We start from the raw sequence: 21986 nt of genomic DNA, 5'->3' as shown, positions 1-21986 counted from the left end.
CTTGCTTGCCGGAAAACTTCAAGGACTGCCGACAAGCGGCTAAGGTGGCTTTCAAATGTCGGTTACAAGACGATGACATTGTCAAGGTAACCGATGCATGTTGAGCATTTGTATCCAGGAAGGCGGAAGTCCATCGTCCTTTCCAATGTGCCTGGGGCATTACACAGTCCCAAGGGCATTACCTTAAACTGGTAAAGTCCATCGGGTGTAACATATGCGGTTTTTTTAGAGTCTTGATCATCGACGGATATATGCCGGTATCCTGTCCTCAGGTCGATAAACGAGAAGTAGGCAGAGCCGTGTACACAGTCGAGAGCGTCATCGATCCGCGGCAGAGGGTAGAAGTCTTTGCGCGTTACTTTGTTTAGGGGGCGGTAGTCTACGCAGAAGCGCCAGCTTCCATCATTCTTCTTGATAGGACGACCGGTGATGCCCATGGACTGCATGAAGGATCAATGACGTCCTTGGTGAGCATCTTGTCGACTTCACGCTATATCAATTCTCGCTCGACGTAGGACACGCGATAAGGACGTCGCCTGATTGGGCTGGTGTCCACAGTATTGATCTTGGGAAAGACCACAGGTGTCTGTCCCAAAGGACGGCCATTAAAGTCAAAAGTGTCACCGTAGGACTTCACTGTGCGCCGCATATCGGCTGTCCGAGCAGGAAGGAGGTCAGACGCTATCATCTTGTCAATATTGTTACGTAGGAAGACGCAGACGAAAAGCTATGTACAAATATATTTACAAGGAAAATACGCTGCGCTTGGCCAAGAGGCAACAGCCCGCGCTAGCTTCTAATCGTCGTCGTCGTCTTCACACTGCTGGCCTTTCGTGATCGCGCATATTGTGCCTTAGCACTACCCCCGGCTGCAAAAGCGCCGTCCCGGAGCGACTAAAGATAGGACTCTGAAGCAGTGTAGTAGGCCTTGAGCCTACTGACGTGTACGACATCACTAGATGCCACAGGAGAGGACGAGGTTGAGGCCACAGGAGCAATTTCGTAAGTCACAGGCGTCACCTGGCGCAGCACGCGGTAGGGCCCTGTGTATCGCGAAAGGAGCTTCTCTGAAAGTCCGACGTGACGAGAGGGCGACCACAGGAGCACGAGCGCACCAGGGGAAAACTGTACGTCACGATGGCGGGCGTTGTACTGACACTGCTGAGTGGTCTGTGAGGCCGTCAGTCGAGCACGGGCAAGCTGGCGTGCATGGTCAGCGAGGGCGATGGCGTCGCGCGCATACTCGCTTGTTGAGACCGCAGCAGGAGGAAGTGCCGTGTCTAGGGGCAAGGTAGGTTCGCGACCGTACAGTAGATAAAAGGGAGAAAATCCGGCGGTGTCGTGCCGGGAAGAATTGTACGCAAATGTTACGTAAGGAAGGGCAATGTCCCAGTCGTGGTGGTCCTTGGAAACGTACTTGGCCAGCATATCGGTAAGAGTACGGTTTAACCGCTCTGTCAGGCGATTGGTTTGAGGATGGTATGAAGTAGTCAGTTTGTGTTGAATGGAGCAGGAACGCACAATGTCAGCGATAACTTTCGAGAGGAAGTTTCGACCACGGTCAGTAAGCAGCTGTCGCGGGGCGCCATGAAGCAAGATAATGTCACGCAAGAGAAAGTCCGCGACGTCAGTGGCGCAGCTGGTAGGGAGAGCCCGAGTGATAGCGTATCGGGTGGCGTAATCAGTCGCGACGGCTACCCATTTGTTCCCAGAAGATGACGTGGGAAAGGGACCGAGCAGGTCTAATCCAACACGAAAGAACGGTTCCACAGGGACGGTGATCGGCTGGAGATGACCGGCAGGTAGCACCTGAGGTGTCTTCCGACGCTGGCAGGGATCACAGGCAGCAACATAGCGTCGAACGGAGCGAGCGAGACCAGGCCAATAGAAGCGGCGGCGGACGCGGTCGTACGTGCGGGTTACCCCAAGATGCCCTGAAGTGGGTGCGTCATGCATCTCAAAGAGCACAGTCTGTCGTAGCTGTTTTGGCACAACAAGAAGAAGGTCAGAGCCGTCAGGGAGGAAGTTCCTTCGATACAGAATGCCACCCTGGAGGACATATCGGCGAACGGATGCGTCGGTAGGTGTAGAGCGCAGACGCTCGATAAGTGCTCGCAGCGATAGGTCTCGGTACTGCTCATCGGCGATGTTACCGAAGGCAGAGACAGAGAAAATGCCGTTGGCGCTACTACTGTCGGCGTCGTCAGGCTCGTCGACCGGGTAGCGAGACAGGCAGTCAGCGTCCTTGTGTAGTCGGCCAGATTTATAGGTGACAGTATACGAATATTCTTGGAGGCGTAAGGCCCAGCGACCAAGTCTTCCTGTAGGATCTTTCAGTGAGCATAACCAGCAAAGCGCGTGATGGTCTGTGACAACGGAAAAGGATCGGCCATATAAGTATGGGCGGAATTTCGCAACCGCCCAAACTAGGGCCAGACACTCACGCTCAGTGATGGAATAGTTGCGCTCCGCGGGTGAGAGGAGCCTGCTGGCGTAAGCGATAACACGGTCGTGGCCACGCTGGCGTTGTGCCAGTACTGCTCCAATTCCGTGACCGCTGGCATCAGTACGGACTTCGGTAGGCGCAGAAGGATCGAAATGGGCCAAAACGGGAGGCGTTGTGAGAATGTCGATTAGATGAGAGAATGCAGAGGCCTCGTTATCGCCCCACTGGAAAGGAGCGTCTTTTTTCAAAAGGTCGGTTAGTGGTCGTGCTATGGCGGCGAAATTTCTCACGAAACGGCGGAAGTACGAACAAAGGCCGATGAAGCTGCGCACATCCTTGACACACTTCGGAACAGGGAAGTGCGTAACAGCATGGATCTTGCCTGGGTCCGGTTGCACTCCGCTCGCGTCAACGAGATGTCCAAGGACGGTAATCTGGCGACGGCCGAATTGGCACTTCGATGCGTTGAGTTGCAGACCGGCTCGCCGAAAAACGTCCAGGACTGCTGAGAGGCGCTCGAGGTGCGTATACATAGCGAACGTTGGGGAGAATACGATAACGTCGTCCAAGTAGCACAGGCACGTGGACCATTTGAAACCGTGAAGAAGGGAGTCCATCATGCGTTCAAAAGTGGCAGGGGCGTTACATAGACCGAACGGCATCACTTTGAATTGATAAAGACCGTCGGGTGTGACAAAAGCAGTCTTCTCGCGGTCGAGATCGTCCACGGCAATCTGCCAGTAGCCGGAGCGAAGGTCAATAGAAGAGAAATAGCGAGCACCGTGGAGGCAGTCAAGGGCGTCATCAATCCGAGGTAGGGGATACACGTCCTTTTTGGTAACCCTGTTAAGGTGCCGATAATCCACGCAAAAGCGCCATGAGCCATCCTTCTTTTTGACCAGTACTACAGGTGACGCCCATGGACTATATGATGGTTCAATAATGTTCTTGGCAAGCATTTTGCGAACTTCTGCGTGAATAACTTGACGCTCAGCTGGTGACACTCGATACGGGCGGCAATGAATAGGAGGGGCATCGCCGGTATTAATGCGATGTTTGACAGCTGTAGTTTGGGCTAAAGGACGATCGTTAAAGTCAAAAATATCGTGGTAGGAAAACAGAACGCGGTAGAGTTCACGAGCGTGCTCGGAGGGCAAGTCGGGGGCAATCATTTTCCGTAAGTCAGCGATGGTACAATTTGCCGACTGCGATGGTAGAGGAGTATCGGATGAAGTGTCGTCTACTGCAATGGATGCTACTGAGTGATCCCCGAATGAACAAAGCTGGGCCAAAGACATCCCACGTGGCAGCACTTGTGTCGTCAAGCCAAAGTTGACCACTGGCAGGCAGACGCAATTCGCCGTAATAGATAAAACTGTATGGGGTACTGTGATCCCATGTGTAAGGAGGACGTCTTGCATAGGAGCCGCGATGTAGTGACCGTCGGGGACTGGTGGGGATGACACTAGGTCAACGTAGGTCAGTGCCGAAGGTGGCAAGCGAACGAAGTCGGCGGAACTGAGGCGACTGGGGTGTGGTTCAGCAGGATCCAGAACAGGCAGGTCAAGGCGGAGAGTACTGGCGGAACAATCGATGAGAGCAGAATGTGCGGAAAGGAAGTCTAAGCCGAGGATGATGTCGTGGGGACAGTGGGCGATGACTGTGAATAGCACGATTTTTGAGCGATCGGCGAAGGAGACGCGGGCGGTACACATACCAATTACGGGGGCTGTTCCGCCATCGGCGACACGGACAACAGGCGTCGTGGCGGGCGTGATAATTTTCTTGAGCCGGTTACGAAGGTCAGCGCTCATTACGGACAAATGCGCCCCAGTGTCTATGAGAGCAGACACAGAAACACCGTCGACTTGCACGTCAAGAAGGTTCAGATGAGTGGGCAAAGTCAGTAGAGGATTTGGCGGCGTAGGGAGCAATGCAGCGTCACCTCGAGGCGCTGCATCGTCTAGTTTTCCGGCTGGGAGCGGCGTCCGAAGGGAGTCGGCGAATAGGAGCGACGGGGCTGGGGAGAGCGAGATTGTCGTCGTTGGGGCGAAGGCGAACGAGAATAGGGGCGGTTCGTTGCAAGAGAATCAGTGGCGGCATTATCGGAGCGTGCGGCATAGGGACGAGAAGGGCCACCTGAGGGGCGAGAGTAGGCAGTATAAGTAGGCCGGCTCGGGGAACTCCAGCGACTACGACAGTGCCGAGAAATGTGCCCGATTCGATGGCAGTGGAAACAAATAGGCTTGTCGTCAGCAGTGCGCCATTCAGATGGGTTGCGGAAACGTGGTGGGTAAGAAGATGCGGGACGGGGCGAAATCGAAGAAGCCGGGCGGGTATTAGGGCGATGGGCCGAGCAGATGGTGTGAAGACCCATGTTTTCAAACTCCTGGCGGACAACTGCCTGGATCAGTGAGACCGTGACTGCAGATGTGTTGGTGGGACTGGAGTCGAAGGCAGCCGGATAGGCGGCCTCGATCTCACGCCGGACGATCCTGGTAACATCGGCAGTGTTGTTGGGACGAGGAGCGTCGGCACAGGAAGATGTCGCTGGGGTGTTGGGCAGACGGGCAAACTGCTGGTCAATACGTCGGCTTTTGGCGAGTTCCAGGCGGCGGCACTCTCTTATAACAGCATCCACCGTCGCTACGTTGTTGCAAACGAGCAAGTTGAAGGCGTCATCGGCAATGCCTTTGAGGATGTGGGAAACCTTGTCTGACTCAGTCATGTGGGTGTCAACTTTGCGGCACAGAGCCAAGACGTCCTGAATGTACGTGACATAGGGCTCTGTTGACGTCTGCACACGGCCGGAAAGCGCCTTCTGCGCGGCAAGTTGTTGACCGTAGGGGTTGCCGAACAAGTCTCGAAGCTGTGTCTTAAGTGAATCCCAACTGGTGAGCTCATCTTCGTGCGTGCGATACCAAACTCGAGGTGTGCCACCGAGGTAAAAGACTACGTTGGCGAGCATAATAGTAGGGTGCCACCGGTTATTGCGGCTGACGTGTTCATACAGGCTGATCCAGTCATCGACGTCTTCCCCATCTTAGCCCGAGAATACGCCAGGATCACGGGGAGCGGGGAGAGTGATGTAGGTCGTCGAAGTGGCAGCAGGTGTCGGAGCCGGCGGAGTCGGGTTGTCGTCGCCGGGAGCCATGAAGGAAGGCTCGACGTACCGTCCACTGCGAAGCTCCGTGACGAGGTACAGGGAACGTCCACCTCCACCAGATATGTTACGTAGGAAGACGCAGACGAAAAGCTATGTACAAATATATTTACAAGGAAAATACGCTGCGCTTGGCCAAGAGGCAACAGCCCGCGCTAGCTTCTAATCGTCGTCGTCGTTTTCACACTGCTGGCCTTTCGTGATCGCGCATATTGTGCCGTAGCAATATCACTGTTGGCAAGATTGTGTGAGGAAGGAGAAGGGGCAGAGGACAAAGAAGCATCGGCGACGAATGTAGAAACGGCACACTCATCAATAGAAGAGATGTGGGCTAGATTCATGCCGCGTGGGATAAGTTGCGTGCACCAACTCAAGCTCAATACGTGCAGAGACGTTCTATTATCCGTAACACTATTAAGGGTGAGAGGAAGAGCGATGTTTTTGGCGAATAAGACGTCAACAATCGGGGTCAAGACGCAATCGCCATCGGGAATGGGAGAAAAAGATCGCAAGTTCACATTTATAACGGCTTGAGGAGCTAGACGAACGTAATGCACCGAGCACAAGCACGGTTGGCGTACAGTAGGAGCGTCATGGTAACACGGTAGGTCTAGCTGAAGCAAGCCCGTTCCACAGTCAATAAGAGCAGGATGGGCAGACGGAAAATCCGTACCGAGGATGTGTTCGTGGGAGCATTTCTCGAGCATGGCAAGTAGCACGCTTGTGGATCGGTCAGCAACACTTATTCGAGCGGAGCACATCTCTACACTCTTAGGCAAAGTTACACCCTTTGGCTTGCCCCTTCTGCCACACAACAATAATCGTTATCTGCCTTGATGCGTTTCCTTTCTTTAACGCTGCGAGCCCGGTACTTTCCAGTAACGAACGGCACGCGCGTTATCAGCATAGAACAGTTTACACCCTTTGGAGTGCCCCGTCTGATAACGCGCGTGCCGTTCGTTACTGGAAAGTTCCGGGCTCGCAGCGTTAAAGAAAGGAAACGCATCAAGGCAGATAACGATTATTGTTGTGTGGCAGAAGGGGCAAGCCAAAGGGTGTAACTTTGCCTAAGAGTGTAGCACGGGAAACGTACCGGCATCGGCGACAGGAATGAACGGTAGTGTGGGTGGTGTTACGACTTGCTTAAGGCGGTGACGAAGCTCCCAATCCAGCATTGATATTTGAGCGCCAGTGTCCACTAGAGCAACAACATGTGCGTCATCCAGTTTAACGTCTATCAGGTTCCTTCTGGTCTGCATTGTGGTCAGAGGATCTGGCAGGCGAGTCGCCGATGCAGCATCGCCTCTGGGAGCTGCATCGTCTAGTTTTCCCGAGGGAGTTGTTCAATCAGCGACGTAGGGCGGCGGAATTGGGGCGAGCGAGATGATCAGCGACGAGATAATGGCGAACGGGACTGGTGACCACGTGGGGATGGTGAACGACGATACGGAATTGCGGGAGCGTCATCGCCGGTGGTTTGGGGAGGCTCGCGGTAGGGCTGAAATTGGCCACTATACATGTTGGGGCGTCTGATTCATAAGGCGCCTGATACAAATACCACCGGTTGTTACAATGGCGGGCCACGTGTCCAATACCACGGCAGTTGAAGCAAATGCGACGGTCATCAGCAGTCCTTCAATCGGCTGGATTGCGAGTACGGAACGACGGCATTTGACCTTGGGCGGGCGAAAGTGAGAGACGGCTGTCTATCGGCTCGTAAGGAGCTGCGGCGTGCACAGAGTCCAGGCCAGCATTGGAGAGCTCCTGATGAACGACAGCTTCAACTAGTGGCACCATCTGGGAGCTATGGTCCCAGGTGCGGGCACACGTAGAAGCAGGCGACACAGCGTCAAGTTCACGTCGGATGGTCTTCACGTGTTCTGCGGTGAGCGGCGCCGACGGCTCAGGTACGTCTTCGCACGACCACGTTGCTGCTGTGTTCGGAAGCCGGGCTAAATGATGGGCAATGCGTCGACTTTTCGCGGCCTCAAAGCGCTCGCGCTCTTGGATGATGCCATCGATGGTGTCGCAGTCTTTGCAGATTAGCAGATTGAAGACATCATCTGCTATGCCCTTTAAGATGCGGCCCACTTTCTCAGACTCCGTCATGCCGTCGTCGGCTTTGGGGCAAAGAGAAAGCACGTCCTGTATATAAGTCAGGTATGACTCTGTCACTGTCTGCGCACGAGTTGCAAGCTCCTTCTTTGCTGCTACCTTTCTACCTGCAGACTTGCCGAACAGGGAAAGCATTTTTTCCTTGCATGCATCCGAGTTCCCAATTTCATCTTCCTTACCCTCAAACCACAGCTTCGCCGTTCCTTTGAGGTGAAATATTATGTTCGCCAACATGATCGTCTGATCCCATTGCTAGCAACATGGCTAGCGACAGAGTTTGAACGAGTCCAGCATAGATACCTCATTTGCAGTTGAACAAATAAATTATTCTTAATCTTGGTTGCCGTCGTCCTTCAGATACCTCAATTTCTCCGACATAATTGTGGTCGTCAAATGTGCTACGATATTTTGGGCCTAAATAGTGCTTAGACTTGCGCCACTAAGGTACGGCATATAAATTTCAAAGAAATGAGGTCGAATAAGCAGCAGCTTTAATGGGCTTGCTATAATTTTAATAATTGCTACAGTCGTATGCATGCCCAACGACACGGAGTATAGGGCGAGCTAGAAGAGGGTCATTAGTGAAAGCAAAAAACAAAGCTAAATTAAAAATTACGCGTGCAATATTTTTTACAAATGTAGATTTATTCGAGATATGGGGGCACTCAGAAATAATACTGACACACATGCACACACACATAAATTTTTAATATGCAGCAGACCAAACGAATTGGAATTTATATGCCGCGAAGCTTTCTTTGAGTGCATAAATAGTCGAAATACCAATATACACACGCACCCTCCCCACCCCGCGCACACACACAAGGGCGGGCTCATACCGAGCCTTCTTTAAAGCGGAGTTGCTGACTACTATAGACGCCATGAACACATCATGGCTTCAAAGGTAGCATGCACATACATAAGTAGTGCAATTCCAATCTATTCTCTCCCCAAAAAGCACTTACTTCCTCATTATTGTGCAGCTGCGGATGCGCGAAGGTGAGCGTTCTGGTTCTTTTCTTTCTCTCCCCCTTATGGTCGGCGCCGCCGCTACTACTGATGTACGGAGACAATGGGCCATCTGATGGTGATGTAAGGAATCCTGCGGCGATAACCCGTACCTCTGCCGCTGTGACTGGTTGGCCTATTCCGCGACTGAACTGCCAGGCAGCTCCAGCGGTAACGAAAACCCGGCAATTTTCGCAAAGAAAAGCATCGCTTATATACCCTCTACTAGTCTGTCAAGAGTTGAGTGGCAAAGTAGCTTAATAATTTTGTCACTGCACTTTTAATTTGGAGGATGTTATCCCGTGACAGTCTATATTAATGACAATAGCATTATTTGCCTACTTCAGCTGTATTGAGGCTATCTATCTATCTATCTATCTATCTATCTATCTATCTATCTATCTATCTATCTATCTATCTATCTATCTATCTATCTATCTATCTATCTATCTATCTATCTTGTTACGCGGACGCAGTGGCCCAAGTTTTCTACCTGCTTGTGTCAGTGGGTATGGGCTCCTGGTCATGATGCCGTCGTGGCCTTTCCATTGTCCTCATTCCAGCTTCGTCCTATCTTCACGCCGTCCTCGTCACGCCTTCTGCCCTGACCGAGTGAACCAATATGTCTAATAGCTTGGGTCATTAGCTATGCCCCAGTGGTCATGATGCAGGCTGGATCGTTGGATCGCCGTCATTCCAGCTTTGTCATCCGAAACCTGTCATGACGTCGTCGCGACGTCGTCGTCGTTCAGTTGTCATGGATTCGTTGTTATACTGCCATTGTGGTGCCGTCGTGTTCGTTCAAGCGTCGTTGGTTTAGCTTGGTCTCACTCTGCCCATGCTGTCACCTTCACGTACGCGTATTCTATTCAGACCCACCGGTCGAAGTTGTCTAATGGTTGGGCCGTAGGTATGCGTTCTGGGTCGTGATGCCATCGTGGTACTTGTATCGTCATTTCAGCTTTACCATCCGAGACAGGTCATTCCGTCGTCATCACGCCGTCGTCTCCTAGCTGTCGTTTTATCATTGCCATTTCTTCAGCAACGTTTTCCCCTAGTTGCCATACCGCGTTCGTGTTTCTAGCAACGTCGATTTTCCTTCGTTGTTGTATTGTAATCATACTGCCATCATTCCATCGTGACTAAGGCGCCCTCGTCATGTTGTCATCGTCAGACTGTCGCTATGATGCAGCCATTGTCAGGGCGTCGCCGTAATTCTGCATCGGTCACGTCAGCATCGTTGCCCCAGACTCCCGTCATGCCTTCTACCTCCCCGCCATCACCTTCATTCAGGCTTTGTGACAGCGTCATCGTCACTTCATTGTCATCGCACAATCGTCGACATCCGATTGCCACCATGCCATTGTCGTCATACAAGCATAGTCATGCATTTGTTGTCACTGCGTCGTTGGCATGCCGTCGCGGCCATTCCAGCGTCATCATTGTAACTTGGACATCTGCCTCTCGTCACGCCATCGTCATTATACGACCTTTGTTGATCTATCTATGTCATTGCTCGTTCATATTTCTATCATAATGATGTCGTCGTTCAATAGTGAATATAACACTGCTGTTTTGCCATTGGCCTAAATTGGGTCGTCGTCACACAGACCCTACCATTCAGCCGTTGTCTCATCATCATCATGCCGTCTTGGTCGTCATTCCCGCTTTTTCAACCGGTTGTTGGCACACCGTTATCGTTATCTCATTGTCTTCATTTCATCGCCGTCTGGTCGTCGTTAGGCTACTATAATAAGTTAAGAACTGACATCGTAGTGTGATGACGTCGTCGTTACAGACCTTGGTCACTCCATGAATAATAGTCGTCCTCTATTAGTCCTACTATATTAAATAGAATATTGGCCGAGATTTGGCCGACCTGACTGCCTTCAAACAGTTCCGAAATAAATTAAACAGCGGGTTGCGCAAGGCGCGTAAGGAATATATTTGAGAAAGACCGCCGAATGATGCAAAATACGAATATATTTGAGAAAGACCGCCGCTTTGATGCAAAATCAGTTTGGAAAACGATAAACACAGTCATTAACATACCCAAGCCCTCCAATTCTATAGGAGGTCTTAGAATGAACGGTGTAACCTTAATGGGTACTGAACTAGCGGATAGCTTTAATAAATACTTTATTCGTCTCCCTAAAGCAGACTACAACAAAGATGCTACCTGCCTAATTTCTGTACAGACACTTGACTCCTTTTTTCTCCACCCTACACACCCATTCTACGTTTTTGCTACACTAATGGCCTTGAAGAATAGGTCCAGCCTTGACGCAGAGGGTCTGTCAGTAAAACCAATAAAATTTGTAGCTGACCTTCTTGCGCCTCACTTATCGTATATATTTAACCTATCGATATCTTGCTCTGCCTTCCCAGACAGACTAAAACTAGCCAAAGTGATTGTTATCCATAAATCTGGGACGACACAAGAAATGGGCAACTATCGACCAATATCGATTCTGACAATTTTCTCGAAACCACTAGAAAAAATGTTGCTTAAGCGTTTGGAAATTTACTTTAATGATAATCGTCTTTTCACAGATTCCCAATTTGGTTTTAGACAAGGCTTACCTACGGAATCTCTGCTACTTAAACAAAAAGAACTAATTTTGCAAAACATTGAAGTAAACTTCGAACACTGGGCATTTTTGTCGATTTCAGCAAAGCATTTGACTGTATTAATCATAACATTCTTTTAGATAAGCTTTATGCATACGGTATAAGAGGCAATCCGCTTAAGTTGATAAGGTCATACCTTGAAAAACGGCAGCAATCTGTATGTGTCGATGGTTGTAGCTCCAGTTTTGAATATATAAGATGCGGAGTACCACAGGGCAGTATCTTAGGTCCGTTCCTTTTTAACGTATATATAAACGATCTTGTCCATGTCTCTAAGAAGGCTAAATTTATAATATATGCCGAAGACACTAGCTTATTTTAATCTGGAAACTCGTCTAATGAACTCGTATTTGAAGCGAACGTCATATTAGAAAGCCTCCATAACTTGTCACAAGTAAACAGCTTAAAGAATAATTATGATGAAGCAAAGGCGGTCATTTCTCGTTCAATAAATCGGAAAGTAAATATATCAATCCCACTGCTTATTGGAGACTACGCTATAGAAATCGTAAGTAAATATAAATCTCTTCGCGCAATATTTGGCGAACATCCTAAATGGGCTGATCAATTCCGTCATCTTGCTTTAAGCTTGTTGAAATCTGTAGGAGCTCTTTCACGAGCCAGCGACTTGTTTCCCGTGAAAGTTAAAAAATGAATATATCGTTCATTATTTCATTCTCAAATAGCTACTGTCATCTTGTGCGGGGAACTGCGCATCGCGTGCATCGAAACCAACTACTACTCCTGCAAAAATAAGCTATCCGCATAGTTTCTGGCTCACATTACCTAGCTTATACCAGACCACTGTTTATTAAACATGGAATATCTCCCATTCATCATCTAGTGTCATTTACCATTCTTCGCGTCTTGAATAACTTGAGCTTACCTCGGGCTAAGTTCATAATCCAACTCTCATCGGTGACACAAACGCACACACATACGAGCACCAGACGCAAAGAGAAATGGCATCTACCCCTACTTCGCACAACGTATGGCTCCCAAATGTTGCATTTCCTGGTTCGGAACACCCTTAAGACAAACAAACGGTGCACAGAAAATATGAACTTAAACAGAAAAACTATTGCGCAGCAATTTTTTGAGCATGTGCTGGGTTCAAACCCAAATTAGGCTAATAGTTCTATATTTTTTTGCCATTGTATAAAAAGAAATACTGCTATGTATTATTTTTGAACTTCATATATTATATCGTAGTGTTGAATTGCAATTATGTTTCAATCCTTCTGTTTCTGCTATACTGCTGTTTTATGCTTTTTTGTTACTTCTCAGTGCATTGTATATTTGAAAATTACTTTGTCTTATAATAAGTTTAATTGTAATGCTGCATTGTGTATGGTCCCTTGATTCATGATGTATGTCAAATTGTACTTTTTTCCCTTCGCTGCTACCATTTTGCAAATGGGCCCCGGACCCCGTCAAGCTGCTCCAAGGCAGCTTTCTGTCCCGGGCCTTTTTGTTTTGGAGAAATAAATGAATCTTGAATCTTCTTCATTATGTCGTCACTACGTCCGCGTCATGCAGTCATCGCCATGCCTGCATGCTCATGGTTGACCTCGGCAAGCGAGTGCCATAGCAAAGTAGGACGATATCGGAGAATGTGACATATAGCCGAGGCAACGAATTCAATATGACTACACCTGTTCACTAAACCTGGATTCAGGAGTATGGTCTGTCGCTGCAATGCTCGATGGCTATTCGCATTAGCGTTGACAGTCATCGTGAGGTAATTTTTAGCACTGCCGTTATTTTTTAACACCACACACTTTATATAAGCCTTCAGCTGAAAGACAAGTTTTTTTATCGTCTGCATGTTTTCGAGCTCTCCGATGTATGCTTCTTGCGCGTATATTATGGATTTTAGGTGCTCATTTTAGTAACGCATATTTGTTTAACTGCTCATAAAGCTATTTCCAGCCGCAATATGGGCTTGCTTTATGTTACACAATACGCTTCATTCATTTAGAAGTCGCGGTCCTGCACGAAAAAATCAGCGCCACTTGTTCTCGGTGGTGGCACGGGTGCTAAACACATTTTTGCACTTTCTATATTGCATACAGCGACGGTACAAGTGCCAGTTCAAAGTTAATATTTTAACGATGTGTATGCCATTATACAGTCATTGGAACCCCACCGATATGCCTTTTTTATGTTTTCAATAAATCATGTCTTGCAAATAAAACAGCACACTATGTAAAAATACGACTTTATTGATATACACATATGACAGGTTTCTTTCATGAACGTGTGAATGAAATAAAATATGATCGAATAGCGAACATTGTCTGTGAAATTCCAAACTCTACAAATGAAATCGCGAGGGCGAGATGGTGGGCTACCAAGTGTAGCCTCCGAGTAAGAAGACGAGAATCATGTGTAATGTGTAGACTACTTCATGACAGTGTTCAAATGTATGTCGTGTACTCAAGAACAGCCGCTTTATTGAAGTAATGACTATATTGAAGTTACCGCACGAATTCATGAAAAATACTTTCAATCGCTGCTAGTCATGATGCCCTTGCTTGTCTACGCTGCATTAAAGCATCTTTAAAACATAATCCTAGAACTGGAGTTTGCGTGGATGACAGAGGAGCAGCGTGTCACTGTAAAGCGCCAATAATGGAGAACTCGTATTTTTTTTTTAAAGTTGAAGATATTCTGCTTGCTTAATTGAGGGGTTACTTATAATTTGAAAAAAATATATATATAGAATAAAAGCAAACAAGAGTACACCCCACGTATCACATCTGCTCATTACTTCGAATCCTGCCGAATTGTGCAAAAGAGGCAGAGAGAGATGATCATGACGATGATCTGCAAAATGAAGGAAACAAAAACTATTACTCACTTTTCCAAAGAAAGATAATCACACAATCATAAAGTTCAAGCTTCGTGAAATCCTAATATCAAAAGATCCGATATCGATGCCAGGAATTTTATTGGTCGTACACTAGGCAGAGTAGACGTAGGTTGTGCACCGAAAACATTATTTTGCGTAGCTCATATTGAAGCGTCCCCTTTCCAATATGATCTGTACGCAGATTGCGTTGGCTCCTAATTTTCACTCATGGTTGATTTTTTAGGCGCCGAGGCCAAATGTGCCAGCTCCAGGCCCTTCTGAGCCATCCGGTGCAACTCGCCTTTGAAACAAAATGTTCAGAGTCGTGTTAATTGCGACGCAACGACATTGGCACACCTTCGCTCCTCGTTTGTCTTATTTCGCAGAGGTTACCCCTGTTTGTTTGCTGTTTGTGAGTGCTATGAACAATGGAGGTTTCAAGCAATTGATTCGAATGAAATAGAGAATAGTTCATTGCAGTGATTATTGGCACCTCGTTTTTGATCAAACCTGGCACTACGGCGTAGAGAGCTCGTGTAGCCTCATTTGTCTGTCCCATTCATATGCTAAAAACTGCTGTTCGGATGTGCAACGCGAACGCTTTCTACACAAAATTGACCAAGGCTAGTACCTTCATAAGGAAGAACAAGACTTTGACGGAACTTTTGACGATCGCTTTACAATTGCAGACTCCACGCGCAATGATGCGGGTCATCCGCTTAAATAAACGAATGGGCACTGTTCCCTGTATAGTTGAAATGAAAATATTTTTGACCCGCGCCACACTCCAATCGTCTCATTTTGGCATGAGATGTCAAAACTGAGGAATTCTAAAAAACAGGAACTTATTTGGTGAAAACGAGGTGCCACTTAAACTAAATTACGCATAACAGAATGCTAAAATATTTTGACTGACGAGGTTCTTCCTTCATTTGCCTTTTTTTTTTACCATTCAAGTTTTCACTGTTGAGACGATGGTTCTTACGCACGGGTTAACTCTTCCAGCAGAAATGTTCGTTTAGTGTTATTCTTCTCGGTATATTCTGTACTTAGACACTATTACAGGCGTCGCTTGTTAAGAAGTCTACACAGGTGCCTTGCGCGAAGAAGGGATGCTTTCGACGATTTAATTAAACATACACTTGAAACCTATTAAGTCCATTAAGCACTCGGTGAAAACTATAGGCCCTACCACACATATGCACCTGGATACGCGTCTGCGACAGCTTACATCTCGCTGCAGAAAATGCGAGAATTATTGGTGTTGGTTAGGAGAAAAAAAAATGAAACTTGGCAACTCTGCTGGGAGCACCGTAACTTCCTCGCCCAAGGCACACATGTCAACAACGGAACAACGGCTGGAAGCACAGGTACACTGAATAGCTGACATAATAACCGCAAGTGTAGATTGTGGAAACAAAAAGGAAAGCGGAACTATGTATAATATTGTTGCGGAAGGATGACAGAGGAGACAGCGGAAGAGGAAGATCGCGAGACGCTGGCTGCTGCGCGTTGTAACTGGACAGCCATCTTGACCACATTGAGTTTGCTTGTATATAAACTGTAAATGTATTCAGTCTATACTGCCAACATCCCCGTAACATATTAGTGGGAGGTGCGGGGAACCACTGCTGCAAACGGAGCTCCGCAGTGGACGTCGCATCACCATCCTCACCATGAATGACGGTGAGCACTCGGGATCAACGTCGTTACCGCCTCCAACGTCGCCATCACCCACTACGACGCTGTCCCCTTCGGTTCTGGTTGTGCAACCCAAGAATCCCGGAACTTACTGCGGAACTGATGGCGCCGACGTTGAAGAGTAGGTGGCTATGCACGAACGTGTGAGTGGAATCAACAGATGGCACCCTACGCTTATGCTAGCTAACCTGTTGTTCTACGTAAGAGGCACGGCAAAGGTGCGGTTCGAAAACCATGAAGAGGAGCTGACCAGCTGGGAACAATGCAAAGAGAAGTTAACAGAGTTGTTTGACAAACCAGCCGGCCGTAAGATTGCCGCAAAGCAGGATCTGGCCTCTTGCGCGCGATCCCTCACAGTGCTATGTTTCATATATCCAGGACGTGCTGGCGCTTTGTCACAAAGCCGATCACGACATGACAGAAGTTTAGAAGTTAGGGCATGTGCTCAAGGGAATTGCTGACGACGTCTTTAATCTGCTCATGTGCAAAAGCTGCTCTAGAGTTGATGCTATCATCAAAGAGTGCCGACTATTTGAGCACGCCAAAAGCCGACGGGTCCTGCACCCATTCATCAGACCTCCCAATATTGCATATGTTACGGGGATGTTGGGAGTATAGACTGAATATATTTACAGTATATATACAAGCAAAACCAATGTGGTCAAGATGGCTGACCAGCAACAACACGCTGCAGCCAGCGTCTCACGATCTTCTTGTTCCTCTCTCTCTTCCGTCATCCTTCCGTAACAATATTTTCAATATTTACAATGGTGACTATTATCGCAATAGATTCAAACATTTCGCCTTCGGTTAAGGCCCATCATGATATCCTATACCGTGTGCCCTTGCTAACCCTAGCCAAGCTGTATGAAGAAAAATATTAAAAAGCAAGGTGAAAAATACAATTGTAAGACTTGCGGTGACAAGTTGTCAGAGGTCTGACGACTGAACACCATAGGCTTCAAAGTTGTATATGGGAAGATGTTTTTAAATATTTTTATTCTCTGAACAACTTGACAGACGTTAACTGGCACACCCTAAGGTAACATCGCAGGAGTATTTCACTCAGTGTCATTTTAATTACCTAAGGCAATGAAGTGATGCACACAAATACATTTGACAGAAGCTGTACAGATATGTCAAGTGTTCGTAGGTTTTACTAATTCTAAGAAGCCGCAAACATTACTCAGGAATTGCATGATAACGGCATTGAGGTTGAAAATCTAGCAAGCGTGGCATAGATTTCCCTTTTTATAATACCGGAATTACCCCGCGAAGTAATCTTGCCGCAATGTATTTGTGTAAGCAATCTTACCATAGTAGTATGAAAACCTGCTGTTATGTTATTTCTGAGTAAATTATGTTCTCCTGTATATTACCATTTTTAAGTCGTCTTTCAGCTTGTCAATAAATTCTCGTTTTTTTTTCGAAGCAGGAGAGTTTCGGTTTTCTGCAACGTAAAGCGGCACTAAAAGAAAGAAGACAGAGATCAGGTATGCTAATGTTATTTTTATTGTAATCAGATGATAGGATCACAGTAGCATGCATGCCTTTTTCGTGCGAGATTATTCGGGCGTGATAATGCCCTACTCTGTCGAACCTCGACTAAACAAATGGAAGCATTTACGGTTGAGCAGCTCCTGTTTAAATGCATACATTGAAACCATATCTCACCTGCACAAACCCGAGCGCGAGACCCAAGCCACCCACGACGGCTCCTGTTCTCTCAAGGAGGACACGTAAGTTTTCACTGCATCCCTGAAATATTCGAAAATAAATATTGAATGCCTTCGCATCTGCAATCACTGTATCTGTGCTTGACAAATATTAAGCGAGAGAAATACAATCGGAAGCCATTTGTCATCATGAGAATTGGGCGTAGCATATTTCAGTATTCCCAGTAGATCGCAGAGCTTAGTGCTTACGCTGAAGTTCTCAAAGTACTTGCAAACTCCTTCGAGTAGCCAGTGTTGCAATTTGTGCCTTCACCTTTCCCCCTCCTCGTCCCCTTCCCAAGAAAAAAAAAAGAAACAACCGTGACAATGAAAGAGGTTCTCGTATTTTCGAACATTTTGCCTAATTGTTTGGCTCAATCAATATAACTATCAGGTGAGAAATATTTTAAAAGTTTCTGTATTCCAATATTTCTGGCGTATGCTTCTCGCTGCCTCTTGCAGTGCAAGACATTCAGGATGAGAAAAAGATGAGGTTAAAAAGCATATTGAGTAACAACACTTTTTCAAATACGGTTGCAACCTTTAAGGGCCGTAGGATCGCCAAAACAGCTTCAGGTGCCAACTCTTCACAACTATTTTTCTAATGTGCACATTCCTAACCATACTAAACACGCCTTATTTTGTTCCTTATGCCACAGCACACGTGAAGTAGCATGTCATGCTCATGCCTTATGGGAGAATGCTCGTGTTAGCATTTAGTGTTCCCTGTAAATCAATGAAGTCAGAGTAGCGCATCGGGCTGTGTGAGTTCCTATCCGTTCATTAACCATAGTGTAGCTGCCGAAGTTGAAGAGAGAAGACGCCCAATATTCTAGAGGTTTTTCCATATTCTACTACGAAAAAATTTTAAGAATTGTTACATCGCAGGAACAATATTTTCTGTCTATTTGTTCCCCTATGCACAGTGAGGGATATATGTAAGGGCTATCGTGGTGTTCTAGAGATTACATGCGTTCTGTATGAAACGTGAAGTTCTCGCATTGTAAATAAATTGCTGCTGCCTTTTTCCTTTGTTTCTTTTTGATGTGAAATTTCAGTTCCTTAAGCACTGGGGTCGCCTGCTAACACCCCATCTAATGAAAACATGTCACATTACTAGCGCTTATCTCTTTCCAACCGTACTTCTCTAACGCTTTAGTTCGGTATAATTCACTGAACGCAATCCTCTGCTCATCAGCGTTATAAGGCTTGCAAGTATGTAATTTGTTGCATAAGTTTGGCGGTTGTTCAACTATGGCGCCCACGAGTTTGACACGTAAGGTGCAGAAACTGATTCGCGAAGCAAAAAAGATAGATGCCAGTTCGCGACCACCAACTTAGACCACGACGGACCCACTACAAATAGAGATCGAGCATACAGATGTGGGAGGAGCTGCCCAAACTCCGGATCAAAAACTACAAAAAGCCCTCGTTGCCTGGGCCGAACGGGTCGCTCCTGGTGAAGGGCCATCCTAGGACTCGGGCCTGCCAGATCATAACTGAGCAGAATCTCAATAAAGTTGTTACCACCACCAAGCATACCAGCAACATAAAGCCGCTGTACAGCTACTAAGTGTATCATAATTTTGCAGGCATTGTAATGTTTGAATAAATGCCACTTGTATATTTGGTTAGGTCATTTTCTGCCAGTTTTCATACATCCTCAGCAAAAGGCATAAAATAGTTAATGTGCCGCACGGTGGCTGCGTCCTCGTTGCAGCTTACCATATATTTTACAGCGAAGCTGTTAAGCGGTAGTTCCCTGAGGATCGTGTCCGTGCGTTAACACAAAACAAGCATCATCACGATAGGCTCCAGCGCCGCCGTCTTCTTCCACAGCTAGCTCGTTGGCGCCCCTCGGCGCTACTGCGCGAACGCGCTCGTGCCACTGCTCCGCCGTTCGTCATTAATTATTAATTAATGAACAAGCACAAATACCAACAATTTCACAACGAATTACAGCTAAGCTATAAAGGGCTAGTTCCCTCAGGATCGGCTCCGTGTGTAGACCAAAAACTCCCAATACGTAGTCCGATCCCGAACATAGTGCAATGCCGGGCCGACCTGCAACGGAGGTGCAGTTCGCCATTAAGGGGCCACAAAAACAGCTTCGCCGGTCATCTTTGTTCACGGAGTGGAAGAGCACTGATTTGTTTTCATTAAAGAATGCGACATGTTTCTAATACTTCGTAATTATTATTGTTCAACATTATTTAATCGAATGCATACTATTGCCTGCCAAAACAGCCCTGTAAGTCCCTCCCAAGTCGCAGGGCAATATATTAGCGCCATGACTGAAACCCTTCAAAATCGGCAAATAACCTTTTTTTTTCACACTGTAAGCGTTTGAAATAGAGCTGAGACGGAAGTGGCGTGAAAGGTTCGCTTACATATATAAAGATATTGTTGGTCCGGGAACTGCTGCACGACTGTGGTATGGTCATGTCTCGGACTTCGTAGTCGTGCTTGGAGATGGCTCCGCAACATTCAAGCTGTACCAAAGAAAAAGAAAAAGAAACACAATCATATCCAAGACTATTTGACGTAATTTACTGCCTAATAAAGTGCTTTTTATTTCTAACTAATGAGAAACTGTGAGGCAATTTTTAACGCAACAATCCACCAGGTCGGTCCTCCGTCCTACAGCCTCAATTCTAGTCAGCTAGTGGCGGTTCCTGTAGTCTCCAACAACGGCGCGCATTCCTCTGTAAGAGGAATGTAAGAGGGTGCCTTCAACCACACTGTTTGAATAAAATGAAATCAGTCCGGAGGTTCGCGAGTTCTGTTACGTATGACTCTGCAAACGGTAGCTCCATCACTGGACTTTATGTGGATGAGGCTTCAGCGCATGCCTGTTCCAAAACACCACAGTAGGTTAAAAAAACGGAACGCAATACGAAAGGCAAAGACGCTGTAGACAGAGAATAAAAACAAACAAACTGAGCTGGCTGAAAGTGTAAAAAGTGATAGCGGTGTGGCGAAAAGATGCGAAGCTTGGAAGGGATATAGGCTATCCCCAGTGTATAACGCCAAGGGAACGGCGTTGTGATTGGGCTATTATTTAAAGCAATTGGTTATATTTTAATTTAGCGCATAGGTGCTTCCACGCTGAATATTGGACATCAATGTACAGGAAATTTCGAGACACTGTTGCTATAAATGTGGAAGGTCTGATGGTTTCGTTATTGATACGGCCACAACACCCCTTCCAGTGTTTATATTATTTATGCATCAATGAACAAAGAAGTTACTCGCAAAATTAGTACATGGAATAGGGTTCACATATATTTTAATTATTGTTGGCTTAAATGCATGAAACAATTTTGTGCGCCTTTCATAGAAAACAGACACACGAGACTGCTTCTATTTATCCACTGTCTAACGGTATGCTCTGCAATTGTTTCATGCTTAAATGCATGAAACAATTTTGTGCGCCTTTCATAGAAAACAGACACACGAGACTGCTTCTATTTATCCACTGTCTAACGGTATGCAACGCGTGATTAAAAATAGGGATGACAGAGACAAGTGAACAGTTTGAAATGTGTGTTACATGCCATTAAAAACTGATTTTAATCTAATGGAAATATTGCCCTATGACTGGACGCCTCGTTCGAGGTTTATGTCCCCTTTTTGGAAGGACAACTGAAACCCTAAATGGAAAAAAAATTATCTGCTTAGGTCACTCGGCAAGCCATTCAACTAGTCCGTGGAAACTTGACTGCGGCCCACATTATGGATGCCCACAACATGAAAGCTCGAGCACACAAGGTGGCTAAGGTTGGTCAGCCTGATGCAGATAAGCGCCGAGCGTTTTACTTCATGCCTTTGCTTCGGCCATTCTGTACATAAGAACACCAATTCCTGTACTTGAGTACGGCATTCCCTTTTACCGAAGTATTTACAAAAACGGCCCGAACCAATATTAAGTTAGCACTGTGAAGCTACTTTTAAACAATTGATCTGAATATACTTTGGGTCTACATCATAGACTAAGCAGTGGTTTCTGGCATACCTTTTGAACACCTGGGACCGCAATTATAAAACAACGTTTTCTAGCTCACTTATGTGGCACACAAGTTTCAACTTCCAGCAATGCGCTGACAGACTTACACATCGAATTTGTAAAATGTCTCCTAATTGCATACGCAGCTCTCCAGCAGCGAATTTATTGCGGCAAAGAATAAGCCACGGGAGAGGGGTTGCCAAAACAGGCCTAATTTCCCTATAAGAGCCAAGTTGATTACTGCTATTGTAAATTTGCCAACAAGCAAGACACCAGGGGCGTATCTGGCGATTGTTCAATAAGATTTTAAAGTTGCAGAGTTTTCCTAAGCGGTTATTTTTGTCGGG

The 21986-nt window shown here is 46.8% G+C and overlaps 1 protein-coding gene across 1 annotated transcript in view; it reads right to left on the bottom strand.

Moving 5' to 3' along the window:
• Positions 1-13572: 13572 nt before the first annotated feature.
• The window catches only part of LOC126530582 (CD9 antigen-like), a 56413-nt gene continuing 47999 nt past the window's right edge, over positions 13573-21986 (bottom strand). The window contains exons 5-7 of the mRNA XM_050177845.3: positions 20024-20125; positions 17593-17676; positions 13573-14192 (exon numbers count right to left, since the gene is read on the bottom strand). Of these exons, the coding sequence (XP_050033802.1) occupies positions 14133-14192; positions 17593-17676; positions 20024-20125 (246 nt within the window). The 3' untranslated portion in view covers positions 13573-14132. The remainder of the gene's footprint in view (positions 14193-17592; positions 17677-20023; positions 20126-21986) is intronic.

The sequence above is a fragment of the Dermacentor andersoni genome, chromosome 4, assembly GCF_023375885.2.
Source record: "Dermacentor andersoni chromosome 4, qqDerAnde1_hic_scaffold, whole genome shotgun sequence".
Lineage (NCBI taxonomy): Eukaryota > Metazoa > Arthropoda > Arachnida > Ixodida > Ixodidae > Dermacentor > Dermacentor andersoni.
The sequence above is the reverse complement of the archived record's forward strand: the minus strand, read 5'-3'. Positions and strand labels throughout refer to the sequence as shown.